At 38.7% G+C, this 27,631-nt stretch overlaps 1 protein-coding gene across 1 annotated transcript; it reads left to right on the forward strand.

Moving 5' to 3' along the window:
• The first annotated feature begins 35 nt into the window (after positions 1-35).
• On the forward strand, positions 36-27,631 carry tomm7 (translocase of outer mitochondrial membrane 7 homolog (yeast)). Its single transcript, XM_043689762.2, has 3 exons — positions 36-198; positions 18,869-18,917; positions 27,037-27,631. The coding sequence occupies exons 1-3, from the start codon at positions 96-98 to the stop codon at positions 27,050-27,052; spliced, it is 168 nt and encodes a 55-aa protein (XP_043545697.1). The 5' UTR covers positions 36-95; the 3' UTR covers positions 27,053-27,631.

Consider the following 27,631-nt stretch of genomic DNA (forward strand, 5'->3'; position numbering starts at 1 on the left):
GCGGCGCTGTGATCGGCGGACCATTTCCGTTTGCGATCGCCTTTCCGCTGAAGGGCTTCCTGCTGCCGGCAGCGTGCACAGAAATCCCGGCAAGGATGGTCAAAATGAGTAAAGAAACCAAACAGCGGCTGCAGCAGGTATTCCGCTGCGGACAGTTCGTCATCCGTTGGGGATTCATCCCGACCATCCTGTACCTGGGTCAGTCTGGGCGATGGGGGAGGGGAGGAAGTGGGGGTGGGGTGTGATGTAGCGGGGGACCCCGGGTCGAAGGTGAGGGGCCTGTCCCGGAGTTCAGGCACCGCGAGCCTCACTGCTGTGCCTACGATCAGGGAGTTCTGGACGGCGGCGTTGTGTTAGACCTCAGTTAAATTACCGTCCCATGTCCTTCACCACCTATATTTCCATCATTCCTGCTTTAACACCTCTTTACTGAAACTCTTATCCGTTCCTTTTTTTTGGTACTTCCCATTGACTGCCTTTATATTTCATGTCCTTCAAACTTCAGCTTATTCAGCCCCCTTCTGTCCACGCGTTATCTTGAATTGTCCCGTTCACTTTATTATCAAACCAAAATTAGCCTTGACTCTCTCCATGCGTCCATTTTCCAATTCTTGCATTTGGAAATTTTTATGACCTTTTCCCTCGATTATCTCTCTAACTTACAGACAATGCCTTCACCATTCCTGCCACTCTGGCCTTTTAAATATGATGCTACCTGGCTTGCTGTATTCTTCCAGTCTCCTGCCTGTCTACTCTGGCCTTTTATGCATCCTATCTTCCTCCTTTCATTCATTCAATCATCAGTGGTGATGCATTTAGCTATCATGGTCCTATACTATGGAGTTCCTTTCCTGATCCATTGCCTCTCCAGTTTCCTCTGTCATTTGAAAGCTGCTACTTTGACCTGAACCATCCTGTTTGGCTGTTCATGTTAGTCTGATCACAGGTTTGTGGAGCACCTTAGATTTTTTTTACTTTAAAGAAGACTTGTGAATTCATATGCTGTAATCGTTAATGCTTTAACTGGTTAAGACTTCTGCTGCTAAGTTGTAAGAAATGTTTTTAGTTTCTTTGATGGGGAAATAGTGCAATAAAATCCTCTATATGGGTGGGGAAAGTGTGGGGATGGAATGCACGTTTAACAAGTACACACTTGACTTGCCTTTGTCTACAAACTTGCTTTCAGATGAAGTAGGAATGCATATTGGAAACTAATGTCTTAGTTGTCGAGATACATAGCTCAACAAGATCCAGTACAACAGACTACGTGGTCGCAGGTACAACATGTGCTCCAAATTAACATACATTTTGCCATGGGGAAAATATGGCACTATATTGAGCCGAAATTTGCTGTTGAAATTATATCATGGCGCTCAACTGTTAACCATAAACTGGTGTTCAGTTTACACTAAGTTTGGAAATTGTGATGTTGTTATCCCAAGGTAGCTTCCTTCTCTGAAAGTTGTGCTATATTGATATCTTATAGCGACTGTGCATTGAAACACCTAGAATAGAATGAAGTTATTGTACTAGCATGCTCAATTCCCAATAAACCATGTCAAAAAAATGGGCTCACCCATTTTGGTGCAGCTGAAGTTTTAGTGTTGTGATATATTTTAATTATTGCCAACTAATTTCTCTGACACTGAAAATTATCATTTATATATGTGTGGAGTCTTATTTCTTGGGATCTCCAAGACAACAATTTAAACTATTTTATTTCTTTCCATATATTTTCTTTCTCAAGTCAGTTTTTTTTATTTTGCTTTCAATTCCTAATTTGACCTTGAATTCACTATTCTAAACTCACACTTCTTGGTTCAGACTAAGCCATTATGATTTTGGAGATACAGTTGCTTCCCCTGATCTCACTATCCATTATAGACAATGCTGTACCATTTTTGTTCTCTAAATAACATTACATTTCAGTGCAAAATTCAGTACCATACATAAAAATGAGATTGCAAATTAAATATCGTTTATTGCAAAGAGAATGGAGTATACAATTGTGGTAGTTTTGCAGCAATTGCACAGATTACTATAGAGTTTGGGCCTCCTTACTTAATGAAGGAAATACAGTCGTTGCATAAGAAGCAGTTCAGAGAGGTTCACTCGACAAGGAAGGTTGGACAGTTCTGGTCTGTACAAGTTGGAGTTTAGAAGAATGTGAGGTGATCTTATTGAAGCATGTAAGGTTTTGAAGAGAGTTGACAGCGCAGATGTTCAAAAGGATGGTTCTCCTTATGAGAGATACTAGAATTAATAATTTTAAAATAAGATTTCTCCTATTTAAATTGAGAATGAGAATTTTCTTCTAAGGATTATTGATCTGAATTTCTCTTCCACAGAGAACAATGGAGGCTGTGCCATTGAGTCTTTTTAAGACTGAGTTTGATAGTTGAATGACAAGGGAGTCAAAAGGTGTTGTTGTAGACAGGAAAATAAATACGACAATCAGTACAAACATGATCATTTACTATTTGTTTGCATAGTCTTTTAACAACTTTAAATTTGTATGTAAAGAATAAAATGAGGATAGAAGGGGGATGGGGAGGGGTTCAGTTGCTTGGAAAATAAGAATATCAAAGTTTAAAGGAGAAGCTGGGGATGGAGATTAGTGATATCTGATTGCTAACAGAAAAGGAAAGGATGGCACAGAATGTTGGAAATTTGATAATAAAATAAACATAAAGGCATTGTATGTGTATGCGTATGCATGAAGCATTTGGAATAAAACTAATGAGTTAATGCAATTGGAGACAAATTGGTTTAGTTTGGTTATGACTGAGGTCATTGCAGGGAGACCAGGTTTGGGAATTGAATATCAAAGTGTATTCAGTGTTTTGGAAAAATAGCCAGGAAGGAAAAGGAGTGGTGTAGCTTTTGTAGTAAGCCAAAATATCAGTAAGAAGTGATACCAACATTGGAGATCAAGAGGTAGAATCAGTCTGGTTAGAAGTAAGAAATAGCAAAGGAAAGAAATCCCTGGTGGAAGTAACCTGTTGGTCCCCAAACTGTAGTCCTGCAGTGAGGCACCGTATAAACCAGGAAACACTTAGGGCTTGTAAGGAAGGTACAGCAATAATCATAAGTGATTTTGAAATGCATATAGACTAGCTTATTCAAATGAGCAAGGAGAGTTCGTTGACTGTATTAGAGATTATTTCTTGGCGCAATATGTTCAGGAACCGACCAAGGAGCAGGCTATTGTGTATTTGGTACTGTGTAATGAGGTGGGATTAACTCCTTTCATGGTAAAGGATTCTCCAGAAAAGAGTGATCATATTGTGCTCGAATTTCAGATTCATTTGGAGGATGAGAAACTGGAGGCCGTCACTACCATTCTGAACTTAAACTAAAACAGTTACACAGACATGAGGCCAGATCTAGCCCTAGTGGACTTGGTGTGAAGATTAAATAGTAGGACAATTGATGAGCAGTGGCAAATGTTTAAGGATATAATTGCTCCCAACTAAAATATTTTGCTTCAGTTTTCACAGTGGAGGACATTAGTACCATCCCAATATTAACAGGTAATGCAGAGGTTATAGCAAGGGAGGAACTTGGAACAATCATTATCACTAGGGAGAGAGTACTGAGTGAACTATTTCGAACCAACTGAAAGCTGAGAGTTATGATAATCTCATACATTTCTAGCTGGCCCTCCCTTCAACCTTCTCTACTCCAAAAAAACACAAGCTTATCCAGCCTCTCTTAGCTGAAATGCTTCATCCCAAGCAACATCCTGGTGAATCTCCTCTGTTCCCTCCAGTGCAATCACATCCTTCCTATAATGTGGTGCCTAGAACTGTACACTGTACTCCAGCTATGGCCTAACCAACGCTCTGTACAGCTTAGACATGACCTCCCTGCTCTTATAATCTATGCCACAACTGATAAAAACAAGGATCCCTTATGCATCCTTAACTACACTATTAACCTGTTCTGTAACCTTCAGGAATCTATGCAAGCACCTCAAGATCTCTTCTGAGCTTCCTAGTGCCTTGCCATTCATTGATTGCTCCCTTGTCCCGTTTCTTCTTCCAAAGTGCATCATCTCATATTTATTGAGGTTAAATTCCACCTGCTATTGATTTGCCCATTTGACCAATCTGTTTAGTTAAAGGGTGGCAAGATTTAAAACAGAGGATAAATTACTTCTCTCAAAGGGTCATGAATCTGTAGAATTCACTACCACAGCGTGTGGTGAATGCTAGGACATGGACTATTTTAACAAGGAGTCAGATATTTAATTACTAATGAGTTGAAGGGTAAGGGAGAGTGGACCGGAAAGTGGAGTTGAAGCTGAAATAAGATGAATTATGATTGTGTTAAATGGCACAACAGGCTTAAAGGGCTTGCCTTCATTGCTCAGACCTTTCAGTGTAGGAGTGGGGATGTTATTTGAGGTTGTACAGGATGTTGGTAAGGCCGCTTTTGGAGTACTATGCCTAGTTCTGGTTGCCCTGTTATAGAAAAGATATAAAACTGGGGAGGGCTCAAAAGAGATTTACCAGACTGTTGCTGAGATTTGAGTTATAAGGAGAGGGTGGGAGAGGCTGGGACTTTGTTTAACTGAAGTGTAAGGTAGAGGGGTAACCTTTATAGAGGTTTATACAATCACGAGGGGCATAGATAAGGTGAATGGCAGGTGCCTCTTCTGAAGGGTAATGAATTTCAAGAATAGGCGACATTTTTAAGGTGAGAGGAGAAACATTTAAAAAAAGATGAGGCAATTTTTTTGTTTTTACACAGTGGTTTGTGTGGAATGAACTTCCAGAGGAACTGATGGATGCAGGTACAGTTACAAAGTTTAAAAGACATTTGGATAAGTACATGAATAAGAAATGTTTCGGGGAATATGAGTCAAACACAGGCAGGTGGGACTAGGTTAGTTTGGGGTTCTGTTTGGACCAGTTGGACCGAATGCTCTGTTTCCATGCTATATGTCTCTGACTGCTCCTAGTTGTTAAGTTCTTGTCTATACCTTTCACAATAAAATTTTATCTGGCTAGAAATTATACTTGGGCTGGAATTTATTTGGCTTTTTATTGGTTTTGTAAACTAATTCTGTTTTTCATCACAGTTCCTTTCTTTTTCTCTTATAAAATGGATAAAAATGTGAAAAGAACATTCAAAACCATTTCCTTTATTCTAATTCCTAGAATTGCTGGGCAGTAGGTTAGTTTTGGGATTTTTAATGGGGCAACAAAGTGGTTCTATTGATGATCATCTGATTCTGAGGTAATGAAATGTTTTTAAAATATATATTGAGTTACAATTAGATTGTTTCGGCACTATGGCCTAGTTACTGGAGTATCTTGTGTGAGTAATAGTGTCTCATTGGAAAGCCCTCCATTCTTGCTTATTTGTGCCATTGTTTTGTAATCTGTGGTTTTTGGATGCCTGAAGTACATGAGGAACTTCATCTTCGGGAATGATTGAGAGCATGTGTAAGTAACTAAAATGTATACTGATAAAATTGTTTAGGAGTAGTATGTGACAAAAGACTTTACTTTGAATTCTGAGACAGTAAACTTTAATCACGATCTGAGTTACACATGGGCTCCCAGCATTTGGCATCTTTGTAATTGATCTATTTGCACATGGACTATAACTTAGTATTGACTGAGACTCAGCCTGTTCCAATTGGGGAAGTGAGATATTCTGACAGTGTCATCTGGTCTACTCGTGCAGTTTCTGAGAATCAGAATTTGACATGTGCTTGGATGTAAGTCTTTCATATTCCACTATCTCCTCTGTCACCACACTGAAACTGAAAGTTTATGCTATTGACCATTGTTGTGTGTCTGAAAGATATCAGTACACCTACTGGTAGGCATGATGTCACTGATGCTGTTATTGTTTTCCCTTTGAATATTTGGCAACCATTGGCACACTCCCTGACTGTTTCCCTTGTTGGCATTGTTACTCCAGACTCTGTGTTGCTTCCCTCCTGTAAAAGAGCAGAGTGGTGAGCGGCAGAGAGACGGTCAGTGGTCTGGAGCAATATGACCAGTGAGACAGCGAGAACTGCAGGCCTTAATGTCATCCTGTTCCTCCTTCAGTCGAAGCAAAATGCTTGGAGACACTGTGTAGTTTTACCTCCTTCATGTTTGTTCTGGACCCGGGACGGAGAGAGAATGATTGCCCATGTGTACAGAGACATGAGTTTACGATCTTCTCTGGAACAGCAGTTTCTCAATGAATTATGTAGTCATTTTACAGGGAGGACCATCCAGATAAGGGAACATACATATTGATTGGGTGACTGTTACGATCAGTGAGTGTCAATGGTAAAGACTAAGCCATCTGCTGTTAACACAGTGAATAACTGGCTTCACATTGTGAATACTTTTCACCTTGTTAAATTGACATCACATACTACCTCATGCTACCTCATCTTGTTAAATGGCTCTACATAATGACTGCTTTTTCACCTCGTTAACCCATTACTCTCGCCTCCAGCACCCCATTGTTAACTGTACGTTATCTGATCTGAGTCATGCTCAGCTGAACCTTTTGTTTCTCAAAACTCAGAACTCAACTCTTTCCCTGCCTGCTTATATCCTATTCACATTCTCAGTCCCTCCTTTTATCATTTCCTGATAACCATCAAGATGGTATTACCAGCTTTCATAAGACACTGATAGCCACAAGCTATTGATACACAACATGCAATGATTATAACAACAAAACTTACCAGTCCATTGCAATAATTAGAGTGTGAAGAATCCTCCCATGTGGAGAAAAAAAGTTTTTAAATCCACAGTCCTTAGTTGCCACTCCACCCCCTCCAAGTCAAGTGGAAACAAGCCAGTTCTCCAAAGTCCAACCTGATAAGATCCATTCTGTCCTTGCACACCACTCCATGGAGAAATCCAGATTCTTGGATAAGGGCAGTTAAATGCTTCACGAAACTGATGAGGCTTCCGTCCTTGCAGAGATGCTTCAGATGGAGGATACCAGCGAAACTGAGCATGCAACAGCAGACTACATGAATGCAGCATTCTTTGCTGCTTCTGCTCCCACTCTGCTGATTAATTGTAACAAAGCCAACTGGCTGTTATGATGTTAGCTTGATCAGTGAACCTTTATATCCCTTAGATGATCAAAAGACAAGGTAAGGCTTACATGGTTTAATGTCTGCAGGAAGGCCACTGACAAAAAGTGTACAGACCTCCTCTTCACCATTGTTAGCTTCTTCACTTTTCTTGTTCATGACTGGGAAGCTGGTTGAATCAGTTAGGTTAGGCTGTGGAGGGGTGGGCAGTGGTTCGAAGGTGTGCTTTACCTGTGAATGGAGAAGCTTCAGAGAAGATGTTAGCTGCTGAAAGTATCTTTGCATTTCCCCTCTCATTCCTTCCTTGCCAAGGTGGTTTTCAGTCTGCCTACTTCAACATTAGGAAGTGGTGGAGGCTGGTACAATTGCAACATTTAAAAGGCATTTGAATGGGTATATGAATAGGAAGGGTTTTGAGGGATATGGGCCGAGTGCTGGCAAGTGGGACTAGATTGGGTTGGGATATTTGGTTCGCATGGACGGGTTGGACCGAAGGGTCTGTTTCCATGCTGTACGTCTCTCTGACTCTATGACTCTATCTTGAAGTCTATTACGCTTTTCACTATTTATGACATCAGCTTCCATACCATCCATAAACTTCTAAATTGTACTGTCTAAACAATTCAGTCAATTATAAACAATAATCAATGGTCCTAAAATTAAACCCTCAGGTACCTCGTTCAGGTTATTCAAAAATTATTTTCCTTTTAATAAATTGATACTTGGCTAATATGAAAGCTGTATGGAAAAGTATTTCAAAAGTTTGAAACAGCAAGAAAACAACAAAATGTTTCCTGTGCTTTAGCAATTGAAGAGGCAGTTTCAGTTCAGATTTAAATCTCAAATATTTGTGGGAAACAAATGCAGAATATTTTAAAATATGTTCTCCAAATGAAACTTCCCAAATAAAACAGTCACAATTACAGTGGCAACTTTGGTAGAGATCAACATTTTTTGAATTTGCAATATGAGGGGTGCAAGTGAAGTCTTAACAATAGTTAACAATGTAAACAGCTCAGCCTTAAGTTCTGATATTCTCTAGAAAATCTTAACAAAACATCAAGCTAAAAATGTGCTCTTTTTCTAAACACTCTCTGCATTAAAGACACAGCTGCAGCAAAGATATTTTAATACAATACTCTCATCTGGCTAAAGCATGACCACTGACCTCACCTTTTTTTTTAATAACAGGCATTGTAGAATTTGAAACGAATCAGGGGCTCAAGGCACTCACTCAATTTGTTTTAAGGTTACAAGTTGGATGATTTTAAAAAGGACATAATGTTTTACAATTTCAATGTAAAAACAAAATCTGCCCCATTATATAGCCCAGAAAACACATTGAATTGAGATGCTGATTCAAACAAGGCAAAACAGTTACTTGAAGGGATTTTCTGAACCAGTATTTTAACAAAACAAAATTTTTAAACAACAAGCTCAGCATGGCACAACTTGCATTGAAACTTTCCTTTTTCCAGCCCAAGTATTAGCACAACATTAATTTCACTGTTTCTCATTTTTGTTTTGCAACCTCTCACTGAAATTACGCTTATAACAAGAGAAAGCCTTGCAGTGGACCAGATGGCGCTGCAATCTGTGCAACACTCTTTCTCTCTTACCCCCCCCCCCCCCCGCCCCCACACAAGAACAAAGCAGAGCCTCAAATTTTGACACTAGGGGACTTTAACCCTCCCCCTTCTCATTTTACTTCTCAGGGGGGCTTGAATCCCACTTAAGCACAGAAAGCTCAAGCCTCGCTTAAGCACAGAGCTCGAACCTCAGCACAGTGCGGAGGACTTGAAACCCACTACCGCGCAGAGAACACGAACCTCAAACAAGTCCACCCCAGGGGACTTGAACCCCAGTACCACGCAAAGGACTGGGACCTCAACCAAAGTCACCCCAGAGGACTTGAACCCCAGTACTGCGCAGAGGACTCGAACCTCATCTCCTCCTGCTCTCTTTTCCCCCCCGTCCCCAGCCGGGGACATTAGCCCCAGTACAAAATGAATAACTGGCTTCACATAATGAATACTTTTCACCTTGTTAAACTGACCTTACATACTGAATGCTACTTCATCTTGTTAAATGGCTCTACGTAATGACTGCTTTTCCACCTTGTTAACCCATTTCCCTTGCCTCCAGCACCCCATTGTTAACTAAGTTATTACCTGATCTGTCATGCTCAGCTGAACCTCTTGTTTCACAAAACTCAGAACTTAACTCTTTCTCTGCCTCTGCCCTATACACATTCTCATTAAAACCAGCCTTTATTGCCCATCTTTGATTGACAATAAGGTATAGGAGCAGAATTAGGCCATTCAATCCATTAAATCTGCTCTGTCATTAAATCATGGCTGAAATGTTTCTCAGCCCCATTCTCCTGCCTTCTCCTTGTAACCCTTGATCCCCTTGACAGTCAAGAACCTATCTATTTCTGTCTTAAATACACTCAATGACTTGGCTTCCACTGTCCTCCTTGGCAATGAGTTCCACAGATTAACCACTCTCTGGTTGAAGAAATCCCTCCTCATCTCAGTTCTAAAGAGTCATCCCTTCACTCCAAGGCTGTTCCCTCAGATCCTAATCTCTCCTCCTAGTGGAAACATCATCTTCACGTCCACACGATCCAGGTTTCTCAGTATTCTGTATGTTTCAATCTGATCCCCCCATCCTTCTAAACTCCATCAGGTACAGACATGGAGTCTTCAACTGCGCCTCATTTAACGAACCCTTCTTGCAAATGCCCTCCGGAATCCCTCCAATACCAGCACACCTTTCCTTAGATACTGAGACCAAAACCGCTCTCACTGTTCCAAATACAGTCTGACCAGAGCCTTATAAAGTTTCAGTAGTGCATCTCTGCTCCCTATTCTAATCATCTTGAAATGAATGCAAACGTTGTACTTGTCTTCCTCACCACCAACTGAACCTGCATGTTAACCTTAAGAGACTCCTGAACTGGGACTGCCAAGTCCCTTTGCACTTCAGATGTCTGAAACCTTTCCCTGTTTATAAAATAGTCTATGCTTTAACTCTTCCTACAAACGTGCATGACCTCACACTTTACAACATTGTATTTTGTCTGCCACTTCTTTGCCCACTCACCTAGTATGTCTAAGTACTTCTGTAGCCTTCCTGTTTCCTGCACACCACCTGTCCCTCTGCCTTTCTTTGCGTTATGAAATATTTCGGCCCTGGAGACATGAATGGGGAACAACCTTTCTCAACTGCAGTCTATACTGCTTTTTGAGAATACAAGGATTTTAATCTAGTGACTACAAAGGAGTGGTGATAAATCTCTGTGACAGTGACGCATTGAAACAGGCCATTCAGAACAAATGGTATATTGGAGCATTTGTGCCTAGTTTGAGCTATCCCCCATCCTTCCTCATTTAACTTGACCAGCATGACCTGCTATTTCTTTCTCGCCAACTGCTTATCTAGCTTCTGCTTAAATATGTCTGTGCTGCTTACCTCAACCAAACCCAGTCAGTTCATCCTTCTCCAATGGGTATAACTTGCAGTTTTGCTTTTTAATTTTTGTTTGCATCCTATTTTACACAGTACTCCAAGAAGCATAAAAGTTTAGATAATTTATCTACTTTTCAGTGCTGTCGATCTGAAAATTAACTTCAGTATTTGGTTTGCTTTTGTGATCTCTATCTTGATCTACCATCTTATTCTGTGCAGATTTGGTTATCTGTTTATGTTTTTTTTTCTCTGATTCTCTCCGCTCCCAATCTTTGTTTCTCCCCCCTCTTGCATTCTTAACATTCCAATTATTATTTTGTACCACACTGTAGTACCCCATGCTTAATTGCTGAAGTTCTTTTTACCAATTAAATGCCTGCTTATTTCAAGTTTTTTGTGATTGTTTTGTAATTTGTTGTTGCCAACCTCAGTATTGACCATTACCCCATCACTCTAGTTTGGTAAATATAGAGATTGTTTGATTCTGTGTCTACATTGTAAATTACGTATTTGTAAACAGCAGTAGGCCCAACACCAATTCTTGCAGGATCCTAAGAGAAAGCGGTTAATTTCTAACAAATTCTTTTATAATTTTAAATATTTTTTTTAGTAAGCTTTGGGTTTTTTTTCTAAGTTCTGATGCCCAAAACTGAACATGGTACTCTCTGTCACACTCCCCTTGAAGGGTTTACCCCAGTGCACTTATTCTGATTTGTTTTAACCACACTAAAGAGGACATTATCCTGTACCTGGCTGTGCTGTACTTCTTCCTGCCAATGTTCATAACTTGACAAACAGGAAGAAAAATGCATGGCTCAAATGAATCTTTTGAAACTCTGTGGGCTATCAACTTTGTTTCAAAGCAGTAGCAGTGGAAAAGAACAATATAGCACAGCAACAGGCCATTTGGCCCTCCAAGCCTGTGTCGCCACATTTTGTTCTTGCATATTAAAACTGTCTTCACTTACAGGAACCGTATCCCTCTGTTCCGTTCCTAGTCAGGCATTCGTCTCGGTGCTTCTTGAATGCTGCTATTGTGTCTGCTTCCACTACTTGCTCTGGCAATGCATTCCAGGCACTCGCTACCCTTTGTGTGAAAAACCTGCCTCGCACCACTCTTTTTAAACCTTCCCCCAACCACCACCACCACCACCTTGAATCTGTCTCCCCTAGTAATTGAACCCTCCACCCTGGGAAAAAGCCTTATACTTTCCACTCTATTCATGCCGTGCGCAATCATCGATCAGGTCGCTCCATAACCTCCATTGTTCCAGTGTAAACCAGCCCAGTCTATCCAACCTTTCTTCATAGCTAAAATCTTTTCTGTATCCTCACCAAAGCATCCACATCCTTCTGGTAGTGTGGTGACTGGAACTGTAGTAATAAGGGTTAAAAATGCTGAAGATGGTTTCATATATTGAGATTTTAATGCAGCAGAAAGTCGAAAGGAGTATAAATGCAGCATGATATTAAAAAGGACATTGGGAAACTAATGAGTGTGCATGGAAAAATATTGACAAGTAGAATTAAGGAGCACCAAAAGATATTCGATGACGATCTTAAGACTAGGAGGATGCCAAAGTCAAGATTTGGTCTCAACTTACCCCTACAAGGTATGTTATATTCGAAGGTGGAAGACAAGAGCATGGCCATTAGATGAATATTTTGCACATGCTTTCACAAGAGAGGGAAATAGTGCATATATGTAATTGAGAAAGACAAGTGAGATATGGAAGTTATCAGCCTATTGAGGGGGGACGTATTAAGGTCTAAGAAAGTGATAACTTTGCAAGTTTGAATAAACTGTGAAGAAGCGAGGAAATAGCAGATTAAAAATGCAAAAAGAACTGTGGATGCTGGAAATCAGAAACAAAAACCGAAATTGCTGGAAAAACTCAGCCGGTCTGGCAGCTGCTGTGGACACAAATCAGAGTTAATATTTCAGGTTCAGTGACTCTCCAGAATGGGAAATAGCAGAGGTTCTGACTATTATTTTCACCTTCTCTTCTGGACTAATGTTTGCATAGTTTTCTTTTAAAAATGGAGGAAGCAATAGGCAAAGTATTTTTTTTAAAAAGTTTGACTACTTTGGTTGTATATTTTCATAGTGAGTTAAGAAGGTTTATCAGTTCGCCTTTGACAAGGCTACATGTTGCACACTAGCCAAAAAAATTAATTTTCTCAACATGGGCCAAATGACCTCTGTGCCATAAATTTATGGAGAGGTGATAGCCTTGTGGTATTATCACTGGACTATTAATACAGAGGGCTATGTCTTGGGGACCTGGATTCAAATCCTGCCATTGCCGAAGGTGAAATAGATGGTGGAACTTGAATTCGATAAAAATCTCAAATTAAGAATCTAATGATGACCATGAATCCATTGTCAATTGTTTAAAAAAACCCCATCTGGTTCACAAACATCCTTTAGGGAAGGAAGCTGCCATTTTTGTCTGGTCTGGCCTGGCCTATATGTGACACACAGTTATGTGGTTGACTCTTAATAAGGGATGGACAATAAATGATGCTCTCATCCTGTAAATGAATTAAAAAACAACTTATTTCCATACTTCTAAGACCAGTTTCATATAGACATTAGAAATTAAGGAGCAGAAGTAATTAATTTCATTTCTTGAGCTTAATTCCTTGTCTTCAATATATTTAACTCTGCATCCACAAACCCCTGGGATAGAGAATTCCAAAGAACCACAAGCTTTTGAATGAAGATTTTTTTCTCCTGTTCTAAATGATTACCCCTTAATCGGACATATTAATATAAACTTTTTTTTTTAAAAAGTATCTCAGTATCTGATTTGCACCTTTGTTTAAAAATTGGTCAGCTCTTCCTTGCAATTTAGATGGATAACATTGTTGATCTCCAGCATTTGTTGTTCTACTCAAGTTGATGCATAATGGGAAAGAAACACTCCTCAGGCTTGTAATTATCTCAGAGTCCTTGAATAAAGCACCAGCAATAGTAGTAAAATGCTCAATTTACAGCCCAACAGTCGTTAATTGATTAAAACAATATTTATAGTAAAATATTATCATTAAATCTGCATTGCTACATCATGTCCATAAATGTAAAAAAGTGGTTATCTACACACATGCTTCTGTCTTCAAGTCCCAATAATGCTTGGTGCCTTGAAGTAGCTACTTACAGATATGTGACATTGTGATTGGTGGGGAAAAAGGAAATGTTGGCTGCTGTCACTCCCTCTTGGGTAAATTCCAAGACCCATCATGGAAGTGATCTTCATCATGTCATGGGACATTCTCTTTTAAAAAAAAAACCTGCCACTCCTTACTCAGCAGTTTTAAAAACAGGAACAAAACAGATTTGGGAGCTTTTTATAAATTCCTTCACTGTTATTTAAAACAGTTTTATCTATTAATAATGTTGTTAAAAACCACACGTGATTTGTGACTAGTCCTTATTTGAATTTTTTGGAACTTGCGTGTCTTTTAGAAATTAATTGGTGACTCATTTTGGAATTGGGACCACAAACAGTGAAGACTCCTACTGCCTGATCCCATTTGTTAATGGCAATATGCAATTTTATGTTGTGTATTATTTTTGATATTTCTCTGATGGTATTTAAGGATGTAGTTGTATGTTGGTGTTTTTTTTTTGCATCTGCTCAAGTGCAGCAGTATAACTCGACAGAGAAAATCTCTCATGCAGATCCATGTGAAACATCCTTTGGGAGGCAGTCCTGCACTGTTTGGATTGGAAAGTGCCTAGATTATTATTGTGTTGTATCAAAAAGAATTTTAGAAAGTTTCTTTGGCACCTAATAAATTTATGTCATTAATTTAAATGTTTTGAGATTGTCAAAATTCCTGCCTGCTCTCAAAGTACTGGGGAAGTTAATGTTGTAGAGCAGATCTGTGTATCTGTAAGAGTGTATAGAACTATCTGCAAACCTTGAAGCTAATGTAGTACAGACTGCTAATCTGTAGTGAAAGCAGTGCTTTAACCGGTCTTTCATAACTGCAGTAAAGAATGTACTCCAATAACTTTATCCTTCATTCAATCTGTGTGTCCTGAAACAATATTCTGTCTTACACATAAATTGTGAGCATTGTATTCTTTCTCTTTCTGTTGAGTTATCTTGATGAATTGAATAATGGAATTATTAGCTTGTAATGTAAAACATTCAATTGTACAGCGTACTGTACAAGATTATTATAAGATTACTGATTACAGAAAATGTCCTCTGTGCTGTTGTAAATAATTTGGCAAGTTTCTGGCTTTACAGTCATTGGTATTTCCTGTAAATGAATAAATTCATTAAACATTAGTTTATATTAACTAGTTAGTGATTTTAAACAGTCTGTTTGGGTGTTATGGTACACCTCCAAGGCAAGTGGGGTTTGAACCTGGACCTTATGACCCAGAAGCAGGGACACTACAACTGCACGACAGCCCTATTAACTAGTTAGATATATTTTTAATCAACATATGCAGATATGTTATGGCACACCTCTGGAGCAAGTGGAACTAAAACCTGGGCCTTCTGATCCATAGATGTCACAAGCGACACCTTTAATTAGAAGCTGAGTTTGGTCACTGACTAGTGACAAGTGGCAACTTCTGCTTTTATGCTATAAGTTCTAGGAGGAGAGGGACCTGTCTCTTTGTGCATGATAGATGGAGAGAGCTGTAATTAAAGCATATAGTCTCCTGGGTTTTATTAATGGGGCAAAGAGTACAAGAGCTGAAAAATGTGTTGCTGGAAAAGTGCAGCAGGTCAGGCAGCATCCAAGGAGCAGGAGAATCGACGTTTCGGGCATAAGCCCTTTTTCAGGAATGAGGAAGGTGTGCCAAGCAGGCTAAGATAAAAGGTAGGGAGGAGGGACTTGGGGGAGGGGCGTTGGGAATGCGATAGGTGGAAGGAGGTTAAGGTGAGGGTGATAGGCCAGAGAGGGGGTGGTGGCGCAGAGGTCGGGAAAAAGATTGCAGGTCAAGAAAGCGGTGCTGAGTCCGAGGGTTGGGACTGAGATAAGGTGGGGGGAAGGGAAATGAGGAAGCTGGAGAAATCTGTATTCATCCCTTGTGGTTGGAGGATTTCTAGGTGGACGATGAGGCGATCTTCCTCCAGGCGTCGTATTGCTATGGTCTGGCAATGGAGGAGGCCAAGGACCTGCATGTCCTTGGCGGAATGGGAGGGGGAGTTAGTGTTCAGCCACGGGGCGGTTGGGTTGGTTGGTGCGGGTGTCCCAGAGGTGTTCTCTGAAACATTCCGCAATTAGGCGGCCTGTCTCCCCAATGTAGAGGAGGCCACATCGGATGCAGCGGTTGCAGTAAATGATGTGTGTGGAGGTACAAGTTTCAAAATCATGTGGTGGCTTGATACAGTAGATTAGGGAAAACTGTTCCACTTTTAAAAGGAACAAGAATGAATAACATAGATTTAACCTGACTTGTTAAAAGAAGCAACAGTGATGTGACAAAAAAATCTTTTTCACATGGATAGTATGAGTTTGGGATGCACTACTTGGAAGAATCGGAGAGCCAGTTCAATTAAGGTGTTTGAGAGGGCATTGAATGATTATTTAAATTGGAATAAGGTATAATGATATAGGGAAATGCTGGAGAATAGCACCAAATTGTGGCACTCGTTTGGAGTGCCAGTGCAAATACAATTGTTGTATGACCTCCTTCAAAGCTGTAACACTTCTGTGAAGTGGCAGTTGGATTGATGTTTTTTAATAAAAGATATTTTGCTGACATAATGAATGGACCTCTTGCCTCTGCCTGTGAACAGGTTTTCCTGTCTAATGTTTTAGTAGTAGACAAGCTGGAGGCTGGAAGAACACAGCAAGTTAGGCAGCATCAGGAGGTGTAGAAGTCAATATTTCGGATATAACCCTTTTTCCTGAAGAAGGATTATACCCGAAATGTCGACTTCTCTACCTCCTGATGCTGCCTGGCTTGCTGTGTTCTTCCAGCCTCCTTGTCTACTTAAGAACACTGCAGATTTTGGAATCTCTAGTCTCAAATGTTTTAAGAAAGCAATGAATTTTTGAGGGTGCTACATGATTTAAAAATTGAGAATGTATTAGTGTTGGTATGCATTCATTTTTGATGTTATGCCGCTTTTGGCTTCTGTAGAATTTCATCCAAAATGCACGTATGGAATTTACTTCAGTTTTTGAAATATACATGAACTAGAAGAATGTGTGTTTACTCTTTTCAGTTTAGATTTATTTGAACTCTATACAGCTATTATACAAAGCAGTTGAGCACATTTCACAACTAAGCTATTTTCCAATCACAGTTCAGTCACTCACTGAGTGGACCAGTTTTAGGCACTAAACATGGAGTGTCAGAATCAAATTCTCAGTTGTCAGGTACGAAGTGAGACTTAAACTAACTACATGGCCGGCAGGAAAGAATATGACCAGGGAAAAGATGAAGAGATTTGAAGAGGTAAAAAAAAAATTGGATTCAAAATGAGCTATGAAATTAAGTTATCAAAGAGCATAAAACCAAACAGCAAAATATTTTATTGGCACAAAAATAAAGTCAGAATGGGCATAGAGTCGCTTGGGATAATGTCATAGGTAATAATAACGAAATGATGAAACTATTAGATAGTGACTCAGATTCACTATTTGCTAGTGATCAGGACAGGCTGACATGACATCGGGCGATGAGATTAGAAACGAGAACTGTTTAAAATAGAGCAATGAAATATTAAATAAACTGATCATATGGACAGAGAATTCCCTGGTTTGGATGAGATACATCCACATATTTAAAAATAAGCTAGCGGATGCCGGAGGCATTACTGCACATTTTTAATAATTAGTTTGAAAAAAATTATAGTGTCAGAAGGCTGGCATATAGTAAATGTTAACTGTACTTAAGAAGGAAAATAAAACATGCCCAGGGAACTATAGACCCGTCAGCTTAACACTGGAGCAAAAATGTTGAATTTGTACTAAAGGAGAGAATGGAAGAATGTCTTGATACGATAATAAATAGTCAGTGAATTTTCAAAGAGCAAATGGTGTTTTACCAATTTCATTAAAAATTTCAAGCAGAAATGGCATATGTAAGCAGGGCAATACTATAGATGTAATTTATCGAATTTTTAAAAGCCCTTTGATGAAGTACATAATAGACTAATAAATAAAGTTAAAGAATGCAGAGTAAGAGAATAGGAGCATAGGATGCTACTTAATTTCAGATAGAAAAGTAATACAGATAGAGAGTAGTTACTCAACACATCAGATGGAAAATGATGGTTCGCAATCAATATTCGGACGATTGTTCACAATTTGTCGTTGCAATTTAGACATTGGGATCAAAACCACTTTCCAAATTTGTTGTAATACTGAATTGGAGAGCATTTTCAATACTGAGGAGAATTGTAACAAAATGCAAAAAGATATTCAGAAATTTTTGCAATTGACATTGGCAAATGTAAGCATGGATTAATGTGATGCCTTACATTTTGGCTAGAAAATATAGAGGTTGTATATTAGAGAAAGAAGAATTGAATGGGGTAAAGGAGCAAAGGGATCTGGGAGTATAAATATTAAAGGCAAAGAATAGGGACACACGTTAACAAGATTTTTTTCAAAAAGTTAAGGTTTAAGAAAGAACTGAAAAGTGAATAACTTATGGTAAATTTGCATTGAACTAAGTTAGACCATGACTGGAGAGGTACTGTACAATTCTAGCTCTGCCTTCACCCTGACATTCATAGATAACTCCAGTCTCGAATTCTTCTACTTATCATGCTCCAATGTGGCCTCTTTGACAGAATGGTAGCACTGTTCAAAAACCAGTGTTTCGTGCTGCTGCATAGGTATCCACTGGCTTTAGTCAAGCTAATTTTATACATGACCTGTCTTTTGAATTCCAGTGGAGAAAAGACCTCATTGCATTAGGTATGTAGTGTCACCAAGGGATGAAGATACAGTGTGATAATCTCCTGTACAGCTCACTCTTGCAAAATAAAAAATATAGTCAGGGATCAATGGGACTGAAACCATGACAGTGTTTCAGACAGTGTTTCAGATATGTTTCAGACATCAAAAGATTTTCTTGTTTTTTGCATCAGCGGAGTTTAAGGTTTGCGTATGAATCCTTATGTACTTCAAATAGAGACTAACCTGATTACTGTAATTTTGTTTGCCAGTGTAAATAATACTTGTTTTTGTTGCCCATTGGTCTCTGACTGAAGAAGTATGAAGTTTCTGCTGTATTATGGAGACAGTAAATCTATCTTATTGCTGTGCTTAGATTTAATTATATTTCATGTTTGTCATTGACTATTTGGATTTGTTGTAAATACTTATTTTATTTTCCTGCAGGTTTTAGAAGAGGTGGCGACCCAGGCATGCCAGAACCCAACCTTCTAAGGTAGGTATCTGAAACTGGCAAGGTCACTCAATTTAATGTACTTATTGTTCTCTGCACAGCCTCCAGTAACCCAGAACTTTCTGTGTGGGTGAAGCACAAGTCAGCCTCTAAGTTGTTCCCTGTGTACAACTACATAAAAAGATTAAAATGGCTTTTGTACTTAAAAGAATTGGCCATGCACTGCAAAAAATAATTAGATGTAACATTACGTTTGAATACTCCTAAATACATCCAACACAGGAACAGTCTATTCAGCTCAGTTGTTCAATTTATTCTGCACATAAGCCTTCTATCAACTCTCCTCTTCTAACCTGAACGGCAACATACTCTTCTATTCCTTTTCCCCTCATGAGTACTTAATTCCTCTTAAATTCATTGCCATCTGTCTCACCACTCCTCGTAACATATTCCCCACACTGGGTAAAGAGTAAGTTTATTTAAGTTCCCCGTAGGATTTATTTCTCATTACCTTGCATTTATGGTCCCTCTGTTTGTACTATCTGAGAAGCAGAGGCATCTTCACCACTAATCTTGAGACTGCTGTTGGGTGGCATTACTGACATTATCATCCCTTTTGGTTTTCTAGCTTATTGAGTAGTTTTAAGTAATTATAGTCTCTTATATTTAATTTAAATTTGTCAATGTCTTTTTTTATAAGAGAAAAACCTGTTTCTGTTGCCACTTAGAAGAAATTAATATTGTCCTTTTTGTCTGCATGATTGTCAAATTAAATGTCAATTGCCAGGATTTGTTTATTTTTGTTTACCTTTCTTTAGTTTTATTTCCCTCTTCCTCTTTGGTTTTTAGTGTGGCTTTTTGCAAGTAGAGCTCTTGTTGTTCAGTGTATGAAATAATTCTACATCCTATTAATGTTCTTTTTTTGAACATGTCCCACTGATCATTTATTGTTTTACCCATTAGCAGACTTGCCCAGTTTATTGTGCATAAAATCCATCTCATTACATTAAAGTCAGCCTCACCCAAATCTTGAATTTTAGAATGTTTTAAGTTTCTTCTTGTTAACCACTATACTGAATTTGATGTTATGTTTGTTACTTGGTAAATGTTCACACATTGTAAAGTTGTTATTTAAAATGAACAAAACCAAATTTGTGTGTGGAATGCCTCTCGTTAGTTTCTGCAATAATATATCCTAGAACTATCATGGCACATTCTCAAGAAATTCACTGTGTATCTGATTTCTGCTGGCCTGTTTATTCCCATCAGCACAAAAGTTGATGTTCCAATTTAAATCTCTGCCTGTTCTGATGCTTGTCTATTCTGAATTTATTTTTGTCATACCCTCCAAGTCGAATTTATGCAGTAGATCATTCAATCTTTTCCTTATATTTCTTGCATCTGTGTAAAGAGCGCACATTTGGGACACAATTCCTAACCTGCCTTATACTCTAATGTTTTGTTAACATGTCTCTTATTTCTGTTAATTGGTTTAATCATTTCATTCCTTTTTCTCTCCTCTATCTGTGACCACTAAATCCCAATTTCTGACTGCTGCATAATCTCCCCCCTTGACTATTTATGAAGTATTATTTGTATTATGATTAAAGACAAATGTCGCTAATATCACAATTAATTTCTTACTCAATTGACTCTTTCCAGTTCTTCTTGAACGGCTGAGATGGTTTTATGACTTATTTTTGCTTCTGGTAGCCGAAACGTCCTTTCAATTCAGACAACTTGAACACTTTTGAACAAGTTCTGATCAACTTGGAAACTTCTGTACCAACTCTGTTTGTACACTTCACAAACTAAAACCCTTTTGTTGTGTGGAAGTTGTTCTCCTAATCAGAAAATATGGCTTGTTTATGCTAATGAAATTTCTCTTTCAATCTGATCTCCTGATTATTTTGAACAGAAATCAAATCTAAACTAATGGCCCCGATCTGTTTTTTTCCATTGTGGTAAACTCAAACTGCATAACCATTTTGTCATTTAACACCACAAGTATCTTTAACTGAATTGTGAGTTTTCTTGAAAATGGTACATTTAGGGTGCTATAACAGTTGACTTTCTGACTTGTTTTAAAGAACTACCTTCGCAGAGTTGAAATCAAAACTTAAACCCCAAGTGATAATTTTGTATATCTTTATCACACCGAATTAACCTTATACTCATTGCTATTAAGAAAACTTGTTTTGACCGTATTTGTCCTTTTATGTAGTTGATGAGCTATCTTGAGGAATGGCTGAAGCTGTCAAAATACTTGTCATGAATTGAAATACTCCGATAATGTGAGCAAATAAAGGAAAAAAAGCAGAATATTATTTAAATTGATAATTACTACAGAATGTCGAGTTGCAAAGATATTTAAGTGTTCTTGTGGCATGAATAGCAGTATACAGGTACTGTAATCAAGCACGTGATGTAACGTTGGCCTTTATCTCAAAGCATATAAAATGGAGCAATATTAATAAAACTATCCAAAGCATGAGATAGCCCAGACCTGGAATACTGTGGACAGTTTTGGTCTACTTATCTAAGGAAATATTTACTGGTATTGGAAGCAGTCAAAAGAAGGTTTGAGGTTGATCCCATGTGTGGAGGAACTGTCTTGAGAAATTGAGTACTCATTGAGCTACAGAAGAATTAGGTGACTTTATTGAAGCATGCAAGATTCTTAATAGGACTTGACAGCATGGATGCGGAATGGTTGTTTCCCATGATGGGAGAGTCCAGAACCAGAAGGCGCAATCTCAAAATAAGGGCAAGAGATGAGGAATTTCGTCTGAGGGTAGGGATTCTGTGGAATTCTTTACAACCGAGTGTTGCAGAGACTGGGGTTAAGTATATTCAAGGAATAGGAGAATCTGTAGAGAGAGGAGATCAGATGCTGCCTGACCAGCTGTGCGTTTCCAGCACCATACTATCGACTCTGATCTGCAGCCCTCAACTTTTCCTAATTATATTCAAGGGTGAGATTTTTAATCAGGAAGGGAATCAAGGGTTATGGGGAAAATGCAGAGAAGTGGGGTTGAGAATTATCAGATCTTCCATGATCTCACTGAAAAGAGGATCAGACTCAATGGGCTGAATGGCCTATTTCTATTCCTATATAGTAATTAGGAAGATTAATGGATTCTATTTTTTATTTTGAGAAGAACTGAACATAAATGTAAATATATTATTATGCTTCAGCTGTACTGGACATTGCTGAGACTACATTTTGAATACTGTGTGTAGTTTTGGTCTCAAAGAATGTAAATGCATTGGAAGTGGAAGCTTAGATTCATTTGAGGCCTTAATCTATGACGATAGATTAGTCAATGTTGGCTTGTTTCCACTGGAATTTAAAACAGAGAGGGGTGACTTGATTGAGTTGTAGAAGATCCTGACTTATGTTGATAAGGTGGGTATGATAAGGATGTTTCTTCTTAAGGGTCAGTTCAGAACTCGGGGCAACTGTTACAAAATTAGAGGCATCTCTTTCTTTCATGACAGATGAGGATAATTTTTTGTTTGAGGTGTTTGCTTTTCCTTGCCTTGGAAAGCAATGAGTTGGAATCAGTAAATATTTTTAAGACAGAGAAGGATGATTTCTTGTGAGGCAAAGGGTCCAAAGTTTGAGGGATAGATGGGAATGTGGTATTTGAAAGACAAACAGATAACTATGAACTTATAGAATGGTGGAGCAAGCTTGAGGGGCTGATATGTCAATTTCTGCTCCTATTTTGTATATTTGTATGTCAGTTACCCTGAAATTTAATCGGTTGAAAATTTCTCTGAACATGTACTTAGCCACTTAACTACTGTTTTATAACAAATAGAATTCTCGAAGAATGGAGATTTAATACATAAAAGCGAATTTTAAAATTAATGTTAAATGAATCTTGAAATAGTACTTGCCTGATATGAATCTCAAAAAAAAATTAAATTGAGAGATGGGGCAAAGTAGGGAAACTTAAAAGGAGAAATAGTTCATCTTATCATTTTTAATTGTCTATTTTTATTTTGCTCTTACAGTTAGGGAATTTTGCTGAAGAATATAAGCCAAAACATTTATAAGCAAAAGAAAATTCCTGGGATCTTCCAATAATTTAAATTTTTGAGTTATGGGTGTATTGAGCATCAATGGCTATTTAATTAAGGATTGATAAATATCATGTTATTTGTATTAATGTGAAATTTTTGATGGATGTCCAAAAGCCACATGATAGCTGCAAAGAAAATAACTTATTGGGCTCTGGGGGGTAGCACAGTTATCTGCCAAGCCAGCAAATCTGAATGAAATTAACCATGGCATCTTAAGATTCTGCAGCCAATACCCATCAGCTTCATACCTGTTCTTAACCATTTGTTAAAATAAATTGTTGAACAAGTCATTGAACGTGGTTGATATATTCAGCTTAAGATGGTAGGCAGAATGATCACACAGGCTTCAGTTTTGGGTTGATTGTTTTGACATTGTGGATAAAGTTATTTGAGAAAGGAATATTTTTGATTTGCTTATTCTTTTTCCTTTTCGGCCTTCTGTATAGGATATTGTGCCCAAGACAATATTTAGCTGTCTCTGGCTGCAGTGATGCTGCTACAAGAAGTTAAAGCTCACAACTGTCCTTCTCAACATTGTGTGGCAGGCAAAGTGGCGTTGGCAGTTTAGGAAACCCCTCTTTCCACTAACCAGCCTGCTCTACATTTTAATAATTCTTACATTTCTAACTTAAATCTGTTTTTCTTGACTTTGAGCCACCTGTATGATAGCCAAGAGCAAAGTCCTTCCATCAGTTCTACAGAAACACAGAATTTAGGAGTAGGAGATGGCTATTTGACCCTCAAGCCTGTTCCATCATTCAATATATCATGGCAGATCGTTGAACTCAATACCCTAATCCACCCTCCCCCAATATCCACTTTTCCCTTTAGCCACGAGCTGTATCTACCTCCTCAAACACTTTCTGTGATAGCAAATTCCACAGGCTCATCACTTTGGGTGAAGACACTTCTTCTCGTTCTCTGTCCTAAAAGGTTTACCCCTTATCCTTAAACTGTAACCCCGGGTCTGGACTCCCTGACATTAGGAATATCTTTTCTGCATCTAACCTGTCTTCTGGGTCTGGACACCCCAACATTTTATAAGCTTCTATGAAATCGCCCACCCCTATCATTCTTCTAAATTTCAGTGAATCCTAACTGACTCAATTTTTCTTCATAAATCTGTCCTGCCATCCCAGGATACAGTTTGGTAAGTAAAAGTTCGCTGGACTCCCTTCATAACAAGATAAGGAGACCAAAACTACCCTACCCAATGCAGTGTATAATTGCAACAAGACATTTTTGTTCCTGTACTTGAATCCTCTGTTATGAAGCATAACATGCAGTTTGCCGCATTTACTGCCTGCTGCATTTGCACAGTTACTTTCAGTTACTAGGATGACCAGGTCTCATTGAAGATTCCCCTCTCTCAATTTACAGCCATTCAAATAACAGTCTCCCATCCTATTTTCCCAACCAAATTGGATAACCTCACTCATATCTGCAAAATACTGCACCTGCCATGCCTATGCCCATTCACTCTACCTGTCCAAGTCACACTGCAATACCCCCTCTACACCCTCTTCACAGCTCACCCTCCTACCCAACTTTGTGTCATCTGCAAATGTTGAGAGATTGTATTTAGTTCCATCATCTAAATTATTAACATATATTGCGAATAGCTGGGGTCCTGCTTCATACATGCGATTTTCTACACGGCATTTCCTCTGGAACCATAGGGCAGAAACTAAATACATCCACTGTAGAATAAAAACAAAGGGACACTTCCGTGGAGATACTTCAGTTTTGTATGAAGAACTTTGGGAGAAAAGCAGTCACTTTTTTCGGAAACAAACATATGCAGGGACAAGGAAAAATACTACAATCTGAGTTTGTTTTATTTTTATAAAACTGCTGTATTTGCTTATCATAATAGATAATTTTGTTTTGAGGTTGCACATTGGCCTTTTCATGTTGATTGCAGTTGAATGCCCTGAGATGGAGAAATGGAAATATCAATTATTTGATCAGTTGTTCTGTGATTTCTCAATTATACCCACAACTTGAGCAGAGTGGGCTAGATGTTAAGATTTGTCTTCTCACAGCTAGGTCTGTGCTCCTGACCTCATTCTGAAGAATGCTCTTTTGATGCTGTATCTCCTGTGGAGAACAGATGAAATGAGCATAGAGTACTCTGTGCTACTTTCTCCCCACCCCCACCCTCCTCTCATTTATCCCTGCACCCTGCAGGCACTCTGCCTCTATTCCTGATGAAGGGCTTTTGCCCGAAACGTCGATTTTCCTGCTTCTCGGATGCTGCCTGAATTGCTGTGCTTTTCCAGCACGACTCTAATCTAGAATGTGGTTTCCAGCATCTGCAGTCATTGTTTTTACTGAAGAGATGAAATGTACAATTAACAGTCATGGCCTGCTTATTTGAAGTAGAACAGTGGGCTGAAATAATCAGAGATACTAATTGCTTCATTCTAGTGGCAGTGAATTCAATGATATGCTATTCAGTTTCTCAAGCCTGATCTGCCATTTAGTTAGATCACAGCTGTGCTGTATCTGAATTGCATTCACCTGCCTTAGACCATAAGACATAGGAGTGGAAGTAAGGCTATTCGGCCCATCGAGTCCATTCCGCCATTCAATCATGGCTGATGCGCATTTCAGCTCCACTTACCAGCGTTCTCCCCGTAGCCCTTAATTCCTCTAGACAACAAGAATCTATCAATCTCGGCCTTGAAGACATTTAGCGTCCCGGCTTCCACTGCACTCCGTGGCAATGAATTCCACAGGCCCACCAATCTCTGGCTGAAGAAATGTCTCCGCATTTCTCTTCTGAAATGACCCCCTCTAATTCTAAGGCTGTGTCCACGGGTCCTAGTCTCCTCGTCTAACGGAAACAATTTCCTAGCATCCACCTTTTCCAAGCCATGTATTATTTTGTACGTCTCTATTAAGTCTCCCCTTAATCTTCTAAACTCCAACGAATACAATCCCAATATCCTCAGCCGTTCCTCATATGTTAGACCTGTCATTCCAGGGATCATCCGTGTGAATCTCCGCTGGACACGTTCCAGTACCAGTATGTCCTTCCTGAGGTGTGGGGACCAAAACTGGACACGGTACTCCAAATGGGGCCTAACCAGAGCTTTATAAAGTCTTAGTAGTACATCTCTGCTTTTATATTCCAACCCTCTTGAGATAAGAGACAACATTGCATTTGCTTTCTTAATCATGGACTCAACCTGCATGTTTACCTTTAGAGAATCCTCGACTAGCACTCCCAGATCCCTTTGTGCTTTGGCTTTATTAATTTTCTCACCATTTAGAAAGTAGTCTATGCTTTTATTCTTTTTGCCAAAGTGCAAGACCTCGCACTTGCTCACGTTAAATTCCATCAGCCATTTCCTGGACCACTCTCCCAACCTGTCTAGATCCTTGGTTTCATATACTTCAATACGCTTAGCTAATTAAAAAAAGTCTTAATACAGTTTTCAGTTGGCCTACCCCTCACCTCTACAACTAAATCCAAATGGACTGTTTTCATTTTAAATGCTTTGCTGAACTGCAATAATCAGATAATTTGCTTGCCTTTAGATTTCCTGGCTCTTCAGTCCCATTCACGTTCTTATTTGCAAAAATGCAGCTGACGTTCCTAATTTTCTTACCAAAGTGCATCATCTCGCGTGTAGCTGTTAAAGTTAATTTACCGTGTAACTGTCTCGTCTGCAAGTTTTCTGATGTCCTTTTGTTTCACTCTTCTGTTGCACTGCTATTTGATATTGTATTGCTTGTTCCTGAGTTCAAATTATTAATTGGAAAGAAGTTTACCTGCACCCCTCTTTGTGGAACTGTACTTTATGCCTTCCAACTTGGGCAAGAAAATGTACCTTTACAATAGCTCTCTGTTTCCTATATTTTGTAAGTCAATTTGCTTAGTTATTTGACACTGCTCCAAATGTCTACTATCCATTATCTTCTAACTGTTAACACAAGGTTGCATATCCAGTCCTTCGTAACTGCACCTCATTACAGTCATTTAATCAGAACAGTCTTTATGTTTATTTGTGTACAATTTTGTTGCATTCACAATTTAATTGTCTGCATTTTTGATTTCTAGTTTGCTGTGGGGATGAAAATAGTGCAGCAGAAGTTCTACATTTCCATTTTGACTGGAAGTACTCTCTGAAGAAAATTGGGAAGAACAGACCATTGCAGTTGGCAGGTGCAATGCCTGTGTTCACTATTTTACTGATCTACAGCAATAGATTTTCCAGCAGGGTAGTTATGGGCTGTCTTGTTTTCCTAAAAAATTAGCTGCATTTGTGGCTGCTGTGTTTCAGTTTATGTAAACTTCTTATAGGGAAGAAATAATCAAGAGAGAGAACTCATCCAAACAATGGCTAGATAAAATTTGCAGCATGCATGTTTGTAAGTTTCCTTGGTTTAAAAGCTAAGTAAGCACACTTTTAAAATGTGAAGCCACATTGTATAAACCTGCATATAGTGAAGAATCTAACTATTGAGTTTTTGTTAAGATAATGGATTTAATACTTGAGTACTAATTCCTGGATATACTTTACTTGAAAATGTTGTAATTTTCAAGTTCATGATGTACTTTATAAATTTTGCTTTGAGATTTGAATATTGCAATGGAAATGTGAATTGGATATTTGTCAATTTGATTAGTTTTCATTAAACCAACAATAAACTCA

This window comes from Chiloscyllium plagiosum, unplaced genomic scaffold (genome assembly GCF_037043375.1).
Source record: "Chiloscyllium plagiosum isolate Xiang-an unplaced genomic scaffold, Cpla_swu_hap1 HiC_scaffold_5, whole genome shotgun sequence".
NCBI lineage: Eukaryota > Metazoa > Chordata > Chondrichthyes > Orectolobiformes > Hemiscylliidae > Chiloscyllium > Chiloscyllium plagiosum.

Bases quoted from the DNA above. Each gene is read 5' to 3' on its own strand.
- tomm7 (XM_043689762.2), top strand. From the start codon at position 96: ATGGTCAAAATGAGTAAAGAAACCAAACAGCGGCTGCAGCAGGTATTC. The intron at 199-18,868 runs GTCAGTCTGGGC...ATTTTCCTGCAG, and splicing joins CCCGACCATCCTGTACCTGG to GTTTTAGAAGAGGTGGCGAC.